The 14,567-nt window shown below is 51.4% G+C and overlaps 1 protein-coding gene across 13 annotated transcripts in view; it reads left to right on the top strand.

Annotated features, from left to right (window-relative positions):
- Positions 1-13,476, top strand: part of DENND2B (DENN domain containing 2B) — a 155,189-nt gene extending 141,713 nt beyond the window's left edge. For 11 of the 13 annotated variants that reach the window (XM_016147381.2, XM_036221597.1, XM_036221603.1 and 8 more), the window contains 8 exons: positions 567-707; positions 4,512-4,660; positions 8,456-8,633; positions 9,000-9,041; positions 10,030-10,141; positions 10,878-11,117; positions 11,974-12,060; positions 12,673-13,471. In XM_016147381.2, the coding sequence (XP_016002867.2) occupies positions 567-707; positions 4,512-4,660; positions 8,456-8,633; positions 9,000-9,041; positions 10,030-10,141; positions 10,878-11,117; positions 11,974-12,060; positions 12,673-12,707 (984 nt within the window). In that variant the 3' untranslated portion in view covers positions 12,708-13,471. Of the gene's footprint in view, positions 1-566; positions 708-4,511; positions 4,661-8,455; positions 8,634-8,999; positions 9,042-10,029; positions 10,142-10,877; positions 11,118-11,973; positions 12,061-12,672 lie in introns of all 13 variants that reach the window. The other 2 variants (XM_016147378.2, XM_016147380.2) reach the window with 2 other exon arrangements.
- Positions 13,477-14,567: the final 1,091 nt, after the last annotated feature.

The raw sequence follows: 14,567 nt of genomic DNA, 5'->3' as shown, positions 1-14,567 counted from the left end.
AGGGCTCTGGCTTACTTCCCTCCCCCTCTCCACAGCTGACAGCTCCCATAGGAGTATCCGCAGCCAGCTTAGATGAGAAAACCACCTGTGTGTGTGAGAGAGTGAGAGGGCGAGAGAAAGAGAGAATGCAACAGCAAGTGCAAGCAAGCTCTCTGATTCCCTCCAGATTCCCAAACCTGGCTCCTCATCTAGCTAGCTGGCAGCTCCCCAGCTCCTGTACCAACAGTGTCTGCTAATGTCACAGCCCATCCTGGGCCAGAGGTCTTGAGGACAGAGACCGCCTTGGGGAAGCCAAGTGCCCAGGGATCTGACTCTCAAGTGGCATTTCCTTTGTCCAGCTACTCAGCTCTTGGGGTCAGAGGCAAGGCCTGGGTGAGGAGCAGAGCAATCACTGAGTGCCCAGGGAAACGGGAAGAGTAGGGTGCGAAGCTCCTGGCAAGACAGTCCTGTCTCCAGCTTTTGTCCCCCACTAGTCAGATGCCAGGCTGCCCTCTTCTCTGCCCTGGAGGTAGGTAAGGGCAGCGCCCTGACACCCTTCCTCTTCGGGCTGCTGGCGGTGGCCACAGGTCCTAGACGAGGTGGAGCGACGGCGTGGGATCTCTGCCGCGTTGGTCTATCCCTTCATGAGAAGTCTCATGGAGTCGCCCTTCCCCGCTCCAGGGAAGACCATCAAAGTGAAGACATTCCTGCCAGGTGCTGGCAATGAGGTAGGGATTTCTGCTGTGGATGGGGGGCCTGGGTGAAGCCTGCCTTGCCAAGATTACTGTCTTTGGTGCAGAGCAAGATACAGAGCACGGCCCCTTCCACGCTCACCGTGTGTGCATACCTAATCAGCAGGGACTGGAAAAGGGGATGACAGAGCTGCTGTTCTCTCTGCCCTACTCTCCGCAAGTCCTAGGGGCCTTCCTGGACTTGTTTGGTTTAAATTACACACTGCCCGCCCACCTTTTATTCGTTCATCAAACAGTTACTGAGTACGGTGCTCCCTCACAGTCGGGGATCACGGCAGACCTTGGGACAGAGTCATAAGGTTAAAGAGAGGCACAGATCTGTCCTCGTGGAGTTCATAGTTTAGTGGAGGAGACAGATGTTAAATAAATACTTCTATTTATAAATAGGTGATTCCTAATTGTGTTAACAACGCCAAGTGAAAGCATAGGAGTGAGAGTGTGTAATGGGATCTGCTCCGGATTAGGGGGCCAGGGAAGGCCTCCCCTGATAAGCGACATTTTACTAGGGACCCGAAGTGAGTGGAGTCGACTAAATAGAGTGAGAGGAGGGCATGGAGCCTGAAAGAGAAGGGTATGGATGGGAGAAGATTATTCCAGGTAGAGGGAAAAGCACATGCAAAAGCCGTAGTCGGGCAAATGCGGGTGCTTATCGAGGAACTGAAAAAAAGCCGAAATGCTTGAAGGGATGGCGAGCAGGGACAGAGAGGCATCGGGGGCCAAACCTCAACGCGCCTGCTCGGCCAAGATAGGGATTTTGGATTTCGTATAAAGCAGGGTGGTAACAGCTGAGATATGTTTTTGAAATCTCACTCCGGCTGTTATATAGGTAATAGATTGGCGTGAACGCGGGGATACTCGCTAGGATACTGTTGCAGTGGTGCAAGCAAGGGATGCCGGTAGCTTGGATTAAAGTGTCGGAGAAAAGATGAAGAGAAGTAGATGAGTTTAAGACGTATTAGAGAATTAGGATCAGTAGCACTTTGTGTTTGATCGGAAATAGGGAATAAGTGTTAAGGAGATTTTAAGGCTGACTCCCAGCTTTCTGGCTTAAGCAACGGTGTAGCTGACGGAGTGTGTGAAGGAAGAGCTGATTAGAAGAAGGAAGAGGAAGAGTTGGATTGTGTACATGCTACAGTTAAGATACATGGGAGACACCCAAGGATGTTTAGGAGCAGAGTGTAGACAGGGAAGAGGAGAGAGCCCGGGCTTCAGTCCTCCTCAGTCCTGAGGGGCTCCAACATTTAGAAGTCCTGTAGTAGTGGGGAAGCAGCCCTGAAGATTGAGAAGATAGGAGGAATACCAGAAAGGGGGGTGGGGCTTGGAAGCCAAGGGTGGGGGTGGGGGGATGGGGCGCATCTCAAGGAGGAAGGAGTGATCGGATACTGCCAAGAGGGCAGGGTGAGGATGGCGAGATGCCTTCGCAAGAGTGAATTTCAGAAGAGCTGGGGACAAGGGCCCCGGAACCTTGAGTGGAGCTAGTTGAGAAATGAATAGGAGGGGAAGAAAGTGGGAAAACAGCCTGTGTGGACATCTTTTCAGGAGGCTTGGCTGTGGACAGAAATAGGGAAGGGGGCAGCGCTCGAAAGGAGGCCGGGGGAGAGAGTGTTGAAGATGACTGTTTGGATGCTGGTGAGAATGGCTCAGCAGAGGAAGAGGTTTGAGAAGCAGGAGGAAGGGGACGATCAGGCTGTCACTGAGAAGGCACCGGAATCCCGGGAAGGACTGGCTTTTGTTGGGAGAGAAGGGCTCTTCCTTGTGAAATGGCAGGGAAGGGCCATGGCTTGTAGAGTATGGATTCTCATCTGGTGCCTTTGGTTTTCTCCAAATAGAAAAGATCGTCCTTTGAGAGTGAGAAGAGGGCGATGGGTTCTCAGAGAGGGAAGAAGAAACATAGTTGTTACAGAGAGTGGGAGAGGGACTGACTAAAGAAATACCGGGTTTGCTGGGAGCGGCAAACACCATTTAAGGCATTTTTCTTAGTCTCTTTTGCCCACCCTCGTTTGGAAGGACTTTAGGCTTCGTGAGTGGTCTTGGGTCAGGGCAGCTAACTCCACACCGATGAGCCCGAAGGCATGCTGGGGTTAAGGGGTGTACCTCAGGACATGGCCCGGCCCTCTCACCTGCCTCCCTTCATATCACTCTGACTTGAACTGCTTAGTGTCCCTGAACCTACTTCTTTTTGCCTAGAAGGCCCTTCCTTCCTTCTCATCTTGGGCAATCCAAGCTAAGTAGTATGTTGTGCTCTGAGCTGCTGCCTTGACCCCTCCCTGCCCCGCTGAGGTTGGCACCCCTCCTCAGAGCCCTCTCAGGTGTCGCTCATGTTTTCTCTGCCCTGACACCAGTCTTTCGGGCTGTGATTAGGCTCCTTCAGCCCCACTTGGCCATTATCTCCTGAGGGCAGAGGTGAATGAAAAGAGGCCCAGGCCACAGGAGCTGCCTGGGTTCTTACTCCCTAGAGAGCGCCCCGCTGCCAGGGTAGTAGGAGTGCAGGGCCGTGCGCTGCAGAGCAGAGCCTCTTGGACTGCATGCAGGCGCTGGGAGGCGGGCCGAGGGACCTCACCGTGCCTTCTCCTGGCAAAGACAGGAGGGGTGCAGAGGCCTCTGGCATCATTGTGACATGGGATTCCTTCAGCACACATTCACTGAGCATTTTGGGTGTCCCCAGCTCCGTGCTAATCATGGGGCCTTCTGAGAGTTCACCGTCTTGGCTGGGGAGACAGTGTAAACAGAACGTTAGGGCAACTCGCTTAGACCCTGAGGAACAAATGAGATGATGTAGGGTGAAAGCCCCTTGAAGAGAACTCTGATACCAAAATATAAGAGGGAGTTCGTTCACCCTTGTTCTCAGGAGGCCTGTACATCCAAGCCGCCCACATACGCTGAGGGACCCAGGGTGAGGGTAGGCAGCCCCGGTGCCAGCACTTTGGAGTCGCCCGAGTGTCAGCGGTTCCTCCTGCTCACACCACTGGGGTGAGCTGCTGCCCTCCACCCTCCTAACTGTGCCCGGCGAAGTGGCTCTCTGTACCATGGCGCTGACCTTGGGAGTGGCCTTGCAACCCCTTTGGAGGAAAGACTGCTAGGTCTGGCCCTGATAAAGACAGTCCAGCTTCCTGGCACGGTCGTGGAATAACCAGCCCTTTCCTTGTGTTTTCCTTGTCCCTGGCACAGGGATTAGATAGGCTGATAGAGACGGAGATCAGGATGGCAGGACAAACATAGTCTCTGGCAGGAAACCCTTTTGAGCAGGAAAGGGAGGGGACATGGCAACAAGGACACTAGCATTGCCTTTCTAGAGGTGGGTGAGAGCAGAGCCTGGGGATGTGGAGATACTGTTCTTCCTGCGACCTGGCAATCAGTGATCAATTGTGGAGTCTGGTCAGCATGGGGGTCAAGATGCTTGCTTGGGGAGATGGGCAAGAGGGCAGGGAAGACCTTACAGATAAAGCTGTGCTGCTCCCTCATTCTCCTTATCTGCAAGAGCAGTCAGCTCTCCTCCTCCCTTTCCTGAGAGCCTGATGGAGGGCCTCTCAGCTCCTTCCTTCTGGAGCCTCCACCACATTCGGAGTTAGCCCTCTTGCCCACAGGTTGGGTGTCTGATGGGGAACAGAGCTGTGGTCTGAGGGGAGGAGGAGACTGGAGCTTATTGCATTGTGGGGTAGATTCGAAATCCTGGAAAAGGGAGGTTTGGGAGGGAAACCAGCATCCGGTCAGTCCGTGAAAGACCTGGGAGTGGCACCCACCTGGCTACCTCAACCCACGTTTTCCTTCGCTCTGCTGCAGGTGTTGGAGCTGCGGCGGCCCATGGATTCCCGGCTGGAGCATGTGGACTTCGAGTGCCTTTTCACCTGCCTCAGTGTGCGCCAGTTGATCCGAATCTTTGCCTCACTGCTGCTGGAGCGCCGGGTCATTTTTGTGGCAGATAAGCTCAGGTAGGACCCAGTCGGCCAAGGTGAAGAAGAGGGGGAAGGCACACCTGCTAATCCGTTCAGCACGTATTTACGAGCCCTAGTATGAGCCAGCTCCTCTCCGTGGTGTGTGTGTGGGGGGCGGGGGCGGGGGGATGAAGAGGATAAAGATCAAGTGGAGCAGGAAAGGTTAGCAAACACAAGAAGAGAGGATGGTTGTTGGAGCAGCGTTTGGGAGCACACAAGATGGCAGGATCAAGAACCCGGTAGAGGCCTGGGCCCGAGGGAAGAGGGACACTTCTTTTGCAGTAGGTAAGATTGTGCAGGCGCAACTATATTTATATGGAGAAAGAAAAGAAAGTAACGAAATTTCTGGCTGATGGATGCATTTTCTCTGAAGGAGGAGGCAAGGCAATCTCTATGGGCTGCTGAGTTTGAGGATGATGATAAATCCTGAGAAAGAGCCACCTTGAGGAAGGGGCCAAGACAGTGACTAGGGATAGTACAAGGAGCACTGAGCCATCCACTGAGAGGGCCAGTGGAGGGTGTTACCTGTAGAAGGCAATTAATTGGAATGATCTAGGGCCAGGTACATGGGGATTTTTGGAGAATGACAGGTGAGGCATTGAGGGTGCTAAGGAGGAGAGCGATTACAGGAAGGTTGGCCAGTCAAACCAGGAAGAGGAATGAGATGACGTCCAGGAACTGGAGGGGTCAGTGTGACGGGGAGGCTGGTTTAGGAGAAATAAGAAAAGAACTGGGTGGATCATGAGTCTCGGTCCAAAGTGTTGGCATTTATGATTTTAGAAGTAGAGGAGTTCCACATGCCAAGATGTGGTTGCGACCACGAGAGGGGTGGCAGAAGTGTCACTGGATATGAGACAGTCTGGAAAAAGCCACGCTCTTCTGGGCAGCCAACATTTTTTTTAAAAAAAGGAGTGTTTAGTCCATCCTGGCTGCTATAACAACATACTACAGACAACAGAAGTCTATTCCTCACAGTTCTGGAGGCTGGAAGTCCAAGATCAAGGTGTCAGCACGGTCACATTCTGGTGAGGGCCTGCTTCCTAGTTCATAGCCAATAACGTCTCACTGTGTCCTCACATGGTGGAAGGGGCTAAGGATCTCCGTAGGGTCTCTTGTGAGCATACCAATGCCACTCATGAGGGTTCCACTCTCATGATCTAATTACCTTCCAAAGCCCCACCTCCTAATACCATCATACTTGGGGGTTAGGATTTCAATGTATGAATTTTGGGGGAGGCAAACCTTTAGACCTTAGCAAAGAGTATGTATGGGGGGTGGGACGGGCAGGGGGAAGATGAGGTCTTGGCAACACATTGTCTCCTTTTCTCCTTTTTTGTCAATCCACAGGAAGTGGTGGTAGGATTAATTTAGTCATGCCATGCCATGTGTCAGGTGCTATATGAGGGGCAGAAAAGAAAAATCCTCTTTCCAGCTCATCCCCCAGTAAGCCCAGGATTTTTGGAGGTGTTCCTGTATGTAGGTGTGAGGGGGTAGAGAGGGGAGCAGAAGAAAGGGACTCCCAAATCCCCTCAGAGTGCACTGGGGCAGGAGCCCAGGCTCTGCTCAGAGGAGAAGGAAGGAGGAGGAAAAGCCAAAGCTGCTGACTCTTCCAGGACGTTCTAGGTGTAAATGAAAACGTCCCCTCACCTCCCATCACAGCCTCAGTGTTTCTGTATCCCATAGTTCTGTGTGTTTCAAGGGCCCGCCAGGCCCTCACGAAGGGGCTGGGCCCCCTGCTGGGACTGGTCAGGTACAGAGGCTCCACAGGTCCCCTGCCTGTCCTGCCGCCTCCCTGCTGCCTGTGTTCATCGTCCACCAGCTAAGCCCCTGGCTGCCCGGCTGTGAGGCTCGGGACTGGCTAGACCTCGGTGCCCCTTACAGAGCCTGAACCCTGGAAGTTCCTTTCCTGTAGGTTCCATTCCTTCGCTCAGGGCAGAGCCTCCTCTTTGCCACCCCCATCTGTACTTAGTCCAGCTCCAGTAGGGCTAAGAATACAGCTATTGTTGTGGCTGCTGTTGCCTCTGAGCACATTCCAGGACCATTCTGGAAGGAAAATGCCCCAGGGCCCTGTTCTCAGCCTGGTTTGGCATCCAAGTTCTGCCAATCTTGGGTCCTAGGAAATATATGCTCCCCGCTGGAGTCTGCCTCTGACTGGAGAGGGGCAGGGCAGGCAGCCCAGTCATGGCGCACAGTCCTGGGCTGGAGTCAGGGCTCAGTACATACAGCTCACATTCTGTTGGTCACGTTTTAGGTTTTCCAGGAAGGGTCCTTTGCCCCTCTGGCCTAGTTCTGACGTTTGTATATGGAGGGTGTGTGTGTGTGTGTGTGTGTGTGTGTGAGCGTGCGCACAGGCTCTGCAGCGATCAGACGTAGGAGATGTACAAAGCCTTCAGTGTGATCCTGGACCCTGAAGTAGCCCTTTTCCAGATCTCTTTCAGATGGCTCTCCTTGTGGTTTGGGAGCTGCTGTCCCAGGGGAAAGGCTGTCAGGGCCAGGACACCAGAGTCTCTGCCTTAAGGCCCAGCAGTATATTAGGTGTCCAACGGGTCACAGGGCGGCCAAGCAAGACACTGGCTGACAAAACACTGGAGCATATCCAGAGATCCTTTTAGAAGAGGGAGTTTTTTTCTGTCATGTTTTAGAACCATGTTCTCTGATTGGTGGGACACTAGTCATGGAAGGGCGAGTCCCTACTGGAGCTGATCAAGTGAAGACCAGAGCTTTTATGGCTAATAGGTGGCACCAATAGATGTGAAGGGATATGTTAGGAAAGTCAAGCTTGAAAATGAATTTGACTGTAGGCCTCTGTCTCCTCATCTGTAATATGGTTTTTAGGTGAGGGCCTTTGACTCTCCTAATAGATGGATAGTTCATGCCAGGTGTGGCTCCTGTGTTTACTGGTGCCCTTCACCAGCCCTCAATACTCATGGAGAGAGTGCGCTCACTTCCATATCTTTTAGCTAGCATCCTAGAGATTTTCCTCCATCTCCCATTGGTCACTCTGGTTGAGCAGCCAACCCTGTAATACCCTTGGGTCTAGAGGCCTGGAGCCCCCTCTAGGCTAAGAGGGGGATGACCCACTGAGGCCTGTGGCTATTTTTAGAAACCTGAGAGGAAAGATCGGAGTGAGCACCTTTTTCTGCTTGGTTATTAGTGCCAGCCTCCTCACCTCAGTCAGTGGTCCTCAGTCAGACCACTTTTTCCAATTAAAGAGAGGAAGGATGGATAGAGGATAGAGCAGTAGAAGTAACATTGGACTGGGAGACAGGAAATGTGATTGTCTCAGATCTTCCACTAATGATCAAACTGACCATGTAGATACCGACCACCCAGCTGTAAGATGTGGAATTGATAAGATGACCTCTGTAGGGCCTTCCGGCTTTTACATGCTATGAATTTGTGATCAACTTTTACTCATTTTACCTTTATTCTCCCTGGCCTGAGCTGATGATACTCCCATGTGGGTCAGGTCTGCCTGTGCATATGGGTGGCCCTTTGTGGGGTGTATGTGAGTCCTGTGCTGTGTTCAAGTATTGCTACATACTTTCTTGCCTGTTTCTAGGTAGAGTCACCAAAGAGGGTAGTACCAGTGTCCTTGGGGCCCTGAGCCGTGGGAATGTGGGGCTTTACCGGTCTGCAGGGTCAGACCCAGGCATGAGCCCCATTAACTTTTTCGTCACGCTGGGAGTTTTAACATAAAGAGATGTCATGAGCCCTCAGCGGGCTCTTAACTCCCATTCCCTGAAGGTGCTGGCCCTGGGCTCAGGAGCTCTGTCTCTGTTTGTCTACCAGCACCCTGTCCAGCTGCTCCCATGCTGTGGTGGCCTTGCTCTACCCCTTCTCCTGGCAACACACCTTCATTCCTGTCCTTCCCGCCTCCATGATTGACATCGTCTGCTGCCCCACCCCCTTCCTGGTTGGCCTGCTCTCCAGCTCCCTCCCCAAACTGAAGGAGCTGCCTGTGGAGGAGGTGGGCCAGCTGGGAAACCCTGTGGGTGGAAAGGGTGGAGGGAAGAAAGGAGGGAAGGAACAGAAACACCCAGGAGGGAAGGACAGAGGGGGAGTGGAGGGGAGGGAGAGTGGAGGGGAGGGGGAGGGGAGGGGAGGGGGAGGGGAGGGGAGGGGGAGTGGAGGGGAGGAAGGCACTGGGATCTTCCTATTTGTGACCTCTGCGCCTTTTTACCCAGCTCTTATCCTTTCTCCCTGGGAGGGCAGTGCCCAGCTGGGGGTGTTGCTGTTATCTGCCCCTGGGAATCCAGGGTTATGGAAGTCTGGGGAGGACATTGCAGGGATTCACATCCTGAATCACTGCCACTAATGACTTTTTTTTCCTCAGGCTCTGATGGTGAATCTAGGATCTGACCGGTTCATTCGACAGGTAAGGGTGGGGCACCACAGAATATGGCCTGCCCTAGGGTGGGTGCTTGTTACATGAGGACTCCAGAGGACCCAACACTGTCACACACACTGCTAACCTTCACAGGCTGTTTGTTGAGCTCTCTGGGTTCCATATTCACAGAATAGACAGTGTGGGGAGAAGCTGATCTGAGAAGTCTTGACCTCAGCAGGATCTGCCTTTCTGATTGGCATCATCAGCTTCTGGAAGGCAGTGTAAGAGTGCAGGGAACTTGGCCTGGAAGTCTAAAGACTTGACCTCTGGGCTCTGCCACCTTTGAACCACAAGACAGGCCTCTGGACTTCTCTGAGTCAGACTTCTCATCTCTAACCAGGAGAGGCAGTAACGCCTGCTGTGAAATGTTGCTGAGGGATTACACATGATGCCTTGGGATGTAAAGATTTGCAGTCATTGTTGTCAACTTCAGAAAGCCTTTCTTAGCCATGGAAAGCCTCCTGACTCTCTACGAAGGAGCACGACCCAGTGTCATGCTCTCTGGGAATGGATAGTCTCTTACACACCACTGACAGCTGTGACTCCGGGTACAGGGCATCAAGGTGCAGACACTGAACCAGAGTGTAGAGACAGGAACAACAGCCTAACCTCATACCTGAGACACAGGCTGGGCCACAGTCTCCCCACACTGAGCCAGCTGTGCTTCCCACCTGGAGCTGAAAATGGAGGAATTGGGGCGACTTCATCAGGGTGCCAGGGTAGGAATCCTAAGTGGTCCTCGTCAGTAAATGCCACCGGCTCCACCACTTTTTACCTGTGTAACCTTGGGCAAGTTTCTACCTCTATTTGTGACTCAGATTCTCATTTTCAAATGAGGTTGATAAGTAGTATCAGGGTTATTGAGAATTAAGCGAGATGGCGTGTTGAAGCTCTTCAGTCAGAGCCTGGCACATAGTAAAGTGCTCAGTCCGTGCCAGCTGTGATTATTATCACGTGTATTTTCCTTCTCCTGCAGATGGATGATGAGGATACGTTGTTACCTAGGAAGTTACAGGCAGCTCTGGAGCAGGCTCTAGAGAGGAAGAACGAACTGATCTCCCAGGATTCTGACAGCGACTCCGATGATGGTGAGTGAGGCTCGTCACGGCACCGCCAGCTCTGGCCCAGACTCTCGCCGCTCTGGGGCTGGGCCTCATGGGGCTGGGCCCTGCTTCTGTGCACCAGACCCTTTTGGCAGATGAGGCTCCAAGTGTAGGGCCTTAGTCTCCTCTAACCTTGAATACGCTAACCCCACACTCAGTGAGGGTCAGGGAGTTATGGCTTGACTGGGACTGAGGGGAGAAAAGTATCGTATTCTATCAGAGGGGATGCGAGAACATTAAACAACATCGGGGCTGCGTTTAGGGTGCCGAGGGAAGAAGCTGCCTTCTTCCCTCTAGTTCTCCTCTGGCAACTACAAAGACTCTTTTTGCTGACAGGAAAGTAGTTATTCCTCCCTCTCGGGCCTTGCCTCAAGCCATTGCAGGAGACGAGGGGGGGGGGGGACTTCTTCCTGCGAAGCTAGGAAAACCCGAGAGAGTGAAGCGTGTGGGGAAAGTGGTCCTCTGGTCTCTGATTTCCACTTTCATTCATCCAGCAAGTATTTGCCAGCTTCCATTTTCAGAGCACAGTTTCCAACCTCCCAGCTTGTGGCCTAGTTAACAAGCCCCAGAATACAAGAGATAAAGTTTTGAGAATAGATGACTGGTTCTGGCTTGGAATTCTGCTGGGAAGAGGGAGACAACACCAGCTGGAGGCTGGGACTGTAGTTTGGAGAGTGCAGGCCCTTGACCTGATCATCAAAGATTTTCTTTTCTTTTCCAGAATGTAATACTCTCAATGGTCTGGTGTCGGAGGTGTTTATCCGGTTCTTCGTGGAGACGGTTGGGCACTACTCACTCTTCCTGACTCAGAGCGAGAAGGGGGAGAGGGCCTTCCAGCGAGAGGCCTTCCGCAAGTCTGTGGCCTCCAAGAGCATCCGCCGTTTTCTTGAGGTTTTTATGGAGTCTCAGATGTTTGCTGGCTTCATTCAAGATAGGGAGCTAAGGAAATGTCGGGCAAAGGGTAAGTTTAGAAGAATTTGTTTTGAGAGGCACTGGGCACTCTCTGTCTCACTTTTCTGTTACGAGCAGGGCTGAATAGCTAGGTCCTGTGATGGGTATCAGCTAGGGCCAGGCCACCTCACATCCCTTTTCTTCTGATAGAAACTTCCAAGGGAGCTTTCCTCTCCTTGTCTCAGTAAATGCCTTCATAAGGCAGTGCACAGGCTGGAGCCATGTGGCTGGAGAGGGGGCCTTGTCTCCACCAAGAGCAGAATGCTGTTGGTTGCCAAGTCCCTTATTATTCAGAGAAAAGGACCAGACTGAGCATTTTAGGGACTTCTGAGAATCCAGGGTTGGGAAGGCCCTTGAAGAGAATTGAGCTAGCCATCATATTTTAGTGGTGGTCTGCATTTGGAGCAGGTCATCTTATCTCTAGTTATTACATCAGCTCTGATCACTCTAGGGCTTTTCCATGTCATCCAGATCTTTCTGTCTAACCTCGGGGTTGTTATTCTGTCTGCTAATACTGTCCATTTAGTCTGATAAGGCTTTTTTGAAACAGCATGGCAGAGTGATCAAAAAGGAACTAGAGAAGGTATCTACTTGGGGGCAGCTCTGAAACGAGGAGTGGCATTTTCACCACAATGCAGCTCAGGAACATGCACTGGGAAGCAGGGTATCTAGGGCCTCTTGCTCTATCAGCAGTGACACCAGTGAAATGACATTAATGATGATTTTGATGAGCCAGTCTGAAAATTAAGGTGCTCCTATAAATTATGTTGCAGACATTGGTTTCTCCCTTTTTTGGGATCTCTGCCTCATGGTCCCCTCCAGTATGCTTCCCCTTCCCTTCCTCCAATGACTATTTTCTTCCCCAGGCCTCTTTGAGCAGCGAGTAGAGCAGTATTTAGAGGAACTCCCAGACACTGAGCAGAGTGGAATGAATAAATTTCTCCGAGGTTTGGGTAAGTAGCCTTGTCACCGATGAGATAGATGTTCAGCAAGAAGGGAGTGGCTGGGGGATCTGCACCCCAAACTATTCTAAACCAGTGCCCATAGGTATTTATACTGGGGCTGTAGACAGAACAGGAAGAGATCCTTCGGTGAAGAGAAGGTTCCCAGCGCAGTGCTCCAGGGGCATTTAGTACATTATTTACCAAACTACAGAACCAAGAGGAACTGTAGCTCCTCACCGAAGTCAGGTCTTTCTGAGTGTACTGCTTCCTGAGTGAATATGAGGGCCGCTACAACTAGTGAAGCTTTCTTCTGGAGTAGCAGTGCCAGAGTGCCCTTCTCTGAAAACCACCACTTCTTTCAAAGAGTTCAGCCAGTTGGTTCATAAATTCATAGCATGTCTTAGCTTAAAGGCTAAAGAAGTTAAAATGGCTTGCCCAAAGCCACGCGGTGATTGACACCAGTGCCCTCATTAGAGCTCCCGAGTGTTTTCCCTACCCTGGATCAGATCTATCACAGCTAGAATTCAATCTTTCTAATCCTTTCTCTCCCACTTTGAGCTTTAAGGCTGTTGGAAAAGATAGTATTGAGACATTCTCATTCTTGTCCTTTCTTGCCCACAGGCAACAAAATGAAGTTCCTCCACAAGAAGAATTAAGGCCCTTTCCCAGTAACAGAATCCAGTGCCTTGCAGAGCCTGGAGCCTGGGGAGAGAGCCCAGCCTGGGACCCTCTGGGCTGCTGTGGCTGCTCTGCCCCCACAGGCCCCACCCTCTCTCTAAGCCAGCCCACGTCTGCCTTCACAATATCCCAGGATACTGTTTGTAAATAATCTGCTGTAAGCTTTCATATCTGTTTTTGTAACAAGCAAAGAGAGTATGGTAAATATTTGTATATTCCCAAGGGGCCGGTGCTTTCCTGCCCTGCCCGAGCATGGATGAAGTTTTGCTGGGTGCTGGTGACTGGCCAATTATGTGCAGCTGACTGTCTCAGCCGAACCACTGATCTTCCCTTGGAGGCTCCTGGCCTGCCTGCCTGAGGCCCCTGCTGCCAGTCTTGGGCCCTGGAGAGCAGATGCTGTCTTGTGATGTACAGGAGGACTATTCTTTTTTTTTTTTTTTTTTTTTTAATCTTAGAGTTTCTATTTTTTTCTAGTAGTCTCCCTCCCCTAATCCTCTGTTTTTAAAGGGCAAAGGCCAATCAATCCCCATTTTCAGCATGGTACCAGGCTCTTGGGCCTGGCCTTCTCTCACTCCTCCCACCTCAATGATGGTCAGTGAGTTATGGGAAGCCCACCCCTGCCCAGCTCTGCCAGTGCTCTCCGGGCCCGGCTTCCAGTCAGTGGTGGCCATGATGCGGTACAGGGCATCCCTCCTTCCCACCATCTACGGGTGTTCTCAATAAAGTGTACAGTTGTTTGGGCCCAAAGCCCCATGTGTTCCTTGGCTTCGTTATCTAGAACTTCTTCTGGGGGATGGGCTGAGATAGGCCTATCGGGGTGAAACATCATCATGCAGGGGATTGAATACTTAATTAAGAATTTAGCTCCAGTATGTGGGTTGTTGACCTCCCCTAAAATCGGGTTCTCTGGACTGGGTTGTATGTCTAGTCTTAAAGTTAAAAGATACCTACCCGATCATTGTTCTAGTTCACCTTCCCTCTCCAACAGCCAACTGTTCAGACTGTGTCAGTGTTTCCAATGATGGAAAGAATGCTCATCACCCTTTGGCTCTACTATTAGATGAATCTTAACATTTTCCTATTCAGTATGAAGCCCTTAAGACATCATTGTGTATCCTGAAGCCCAGCTAAAGCCAACCCAGGGCTTTCTCATAGTTCTGGCCCATTGCCTATGGCTCTTTCCATGTCATTCTGTGAAAAGTTATTTTTGTTGGAACGCTAGGTTTGAATATAGAAATTCTGTTACATTCCATGGAAGAGCTGGAGAGAAAAAAGCAAGATAGAGAATATGGGTGGCTTAGGCTTTCTACCCAGCCAAGGCCTTTGCAGAGCAGAGACCTTGAGAATTCCCAAGATGAGGCCTTAAAGTTGGAACTCTTCATTGGTATTGGGTTTGGGTCTGCAGGATTTGAACCATGGAGTAAAGTTTTCCTGTCCTTCCACCCGAGCCTGCATAACCAAGAGACGATCCCATCCTGTGCTCCCTTTCCTCCCCGTCTCCAACTCCACTGAGGCCGGCACAGGCCCCAGCCCCTTTGTTGTTTGGGATTGCTATCTGCCTCATAAAGCAAAGTAGAGGGTTGTCTTCTGGGAAGACAAAGCTGTTTTCTCTGAAAAAAGCCGCCTACATAGTTGGCCTGGGCATCTTCTAGGAATAGGAGGGCAGGATTTGAGGCCTCATAAGCCTGGGTTTTCAGTTGATGTAGGGAAAGGACACTGGTTATAACCAGAAAGTCCAGAGCAGGGTGTAGTTACCTTCAGAACTCATCACTGTTTACCCAGCCTGGGCTCCATGACAGTCATAGACGTGGATTCCTTAATAATAAAATAACGATCCA

This window comes from Rousettus aegyptiacus, unplaced genomic scaffold (genome assembly GCF_014176215.1).
Source record: "Rousettus aegyptiacus isolate mRouAeg1 unplaced genomic scaffold, mRouAeg1.p scaffold_m13_p_5, whole genome shotgun sequence".
In the NCBI taxonomy this organism is placed as follows: Eukaryota; Metazoa; Chordata; class Mammalia; order Chiroptera; family Pteropodidae; genus Rousettus; species Rousettus aegyptiacus.
The sequence above is the reverse complement of the archived record's forward strand: the minus strand, read 5'-3'. Positions and strand labels throughout refer to the sequence as shown.